The 2,074-nt window shown below is 40.9% G+C and overlaps 1 protein-coding gene across 2 annotated transcripts in view; it reads left to right on the forward strand.

Annotated features, from left to right (window-relative positions):
• wnt7bb (wingless-type MMTV integration site family, member 7Bb) overlaps positions 1-1,795 on the forward strand; it is a 69,885-nt gene extending 68,090 nt beyond the window's left edge. For both annotated transcript variants that reach the window (XM_014023302.1, XM_014023301.1), the window contains exon 4: positions 298-1,795. In XM_014023302.1, the coding sequence (XP_013878756.1) occupies positions 298-777 (480 nt within the window). In that variant the 3' untranslated portion in view covers positions 778-1,795. The remainder of the gene's footprint in view (positions 1-297) is intronic.
• The last annotated feature ends 279 nt before the right edge of the window (positions 1,796-2,074 follow it).

Raw genomic sequence — 2,074 nt, forward strand, 5'->3', positions numbered from 1 at the left:
TTTTGCTCCTCAGCATGGCTTCATAAAAACACTGCAGGATTTCTCAAACATGATGAATGAGTCAGAGCAAGGCTTTGGACATGTTTTTATGAGAGTATAATATTATAAAATGATATAAAACTCAAAAAAGTTGATTTTACATGATATTGCCTCTTTAATAAAGCTTAACGGGACGACTCAGCCTCTGTGGACGAAATTTGGACGCAGCCTAAATTTATTATTCTCTTCCCATGTGTACATTTGCATTCCCACACCTGTTAGTGTTTTCATTGTGTATTTTTTTCTGTCATTTGTCAGGTTTTAGAAGAAAGGATGAAGCTGGAGTGCAAGTGTCACGGAGTCTCTGGCTCCTGCACCACCAAAACCTGCTGGACAACACTTCCGAAGTTCCGCGAGATCGGCTACGTACTCAAGGAAAAGTATAATGAAGCTGTGCACGTGGAGGTCGTCCGGGCTAGCCGCCTGCGCCAGCCCACCCACCTCAAGGTGAAACAGACTCTGGGCTACAGGAAGCCCATGGAGACGGACCTCGTTTACATTGAGAGGTCGCCCAACTACTGTGAGGAGGACGCGGCCACGGGGAGCGTGGGCACCCAGGGACGCTTGTGCAACCGCACGTCGCCGCACACGGACGGCTGCGACCTCATGTGCTGCGGTCGAGGCTACAACACGCACCAGTACACCAAAGTGTGGCAGTGCAACTGTAAATTCCAATGGTGCTGCTTCGTCAAATGCAACACGTGCAGCGAGAGGACGGAGGTGTTTACCTGCAAATAAGGCTGCAGGAAACTCTTTTCAGCAGGAGGAGCTGGATGAGAAAGAACCAGACAGAGTGGGATGTCCAAGCGTTTTCAACCCGTTGGAGGTTTAAACATGAAACAAATGGAATTTACACTAACAGCTCTTCATGGCATCGTTTTGCACAGCAGATATCTAATTGCTTTCCAGAAAGTAATTGCTAATTCTCAGTAGGTAATAGCCCAGAACTTTACCGTCACATTGTGATCATGTACTAATGCATCCACGGTGAAGTTTGGAGTACCCATAAAAAACAGTGGAAAATGTGCTTTGCACTCTGGGATCTGCATGTAGAGGAACTCAGAGGAACATGCAGACTGGGAGGGAACGGACATCAGCTGATGTGAGGTGATGGGGAACGATTCGTCAAATCTTTGCTAAAAGGGACATTTACAGTTTTTGTTGTATTTTTGCTAAACAGGAGTTTATGAATGAATCTTGACAAGTAGCCTCTGCACCGGCTGAGGTCGCTGTTAAAGGTGTAGAAAGGAAGAAGCACGGTGCATTGTGTTGCACCTATAAAGTTTAAGTGGAGAACTCTGTTAAACCCTCTGCTGCCAACTGGAATACGGTGGAGAATGTTTAGTTTTCCAGTAACACTGGAACTGTCTGTTCTGAACACTGAAAATAAATTGTCTATTTATGTTATAGTATCTTAAAACGCACTAACGGGTAGAAATTTCTTTTCCTTTTTTTGTACTAAATGTAAAGTAAGAAAATTATTTTTAGAGACTGACTAAAGTTGTGTGTTCATTAGAAGATAACTCAACAATTCCCAAAAACTTCAACTTTTCCTCAACTAGAGGAAAGTAAAATAAAAAAAAGCTTTTATTGCTGCTGATTTGCTAACAACAAAATACATCATTAGACTGTGTTTCACATTTAAACATCTCATCATTCTGGGTTGTTATAGTTTGTTTGCAGTCCTTTTTCCCCCACAAACTTTTTCTTGCACAGATCCCTCGTCAAGTGATTAAATATGAGTTCATAAGTTTAATGTGTTTTTGAGTCTTAATCGCCTATTTTCTACCTAGAGATAATTTATGAAAGGCTTCTGTTTTGGGATAATTTGCCAGTTTATCGCCGCATTATTACCTGCAAACATCAATAGAATAAAAAAAAAAAACAATAATTTACATGTTCTTTCTACCTAAAACAGTTTGTTAAAATGTGAGAAAAACAGTTGCTTTTAGTTTGGATTATTTTAGTCACAGTGTTACTTCTGAGCTACAAATTAAATCAACAAATAAAACACCCAATGTGCCTAAAAAAATAT

This window comes from Austrofundulus limnaeus, unplaced genomic scaffold, assembly GCF_001266775.1.
Source record: "Austrofundulus limnaeus strain Quisiro unplaced genomic scaffold, Austrofundulus_limnaeus-1.0 Scaffold363, whole genome shotgun sequence".
Taxonomy (NCBI): Eukaryota; Metazoa; Chordata; class Actinopteri; order Cyprinodontiformes; family Rivulidae; genus Austrofundulus; species Austrofundulus limnaeus.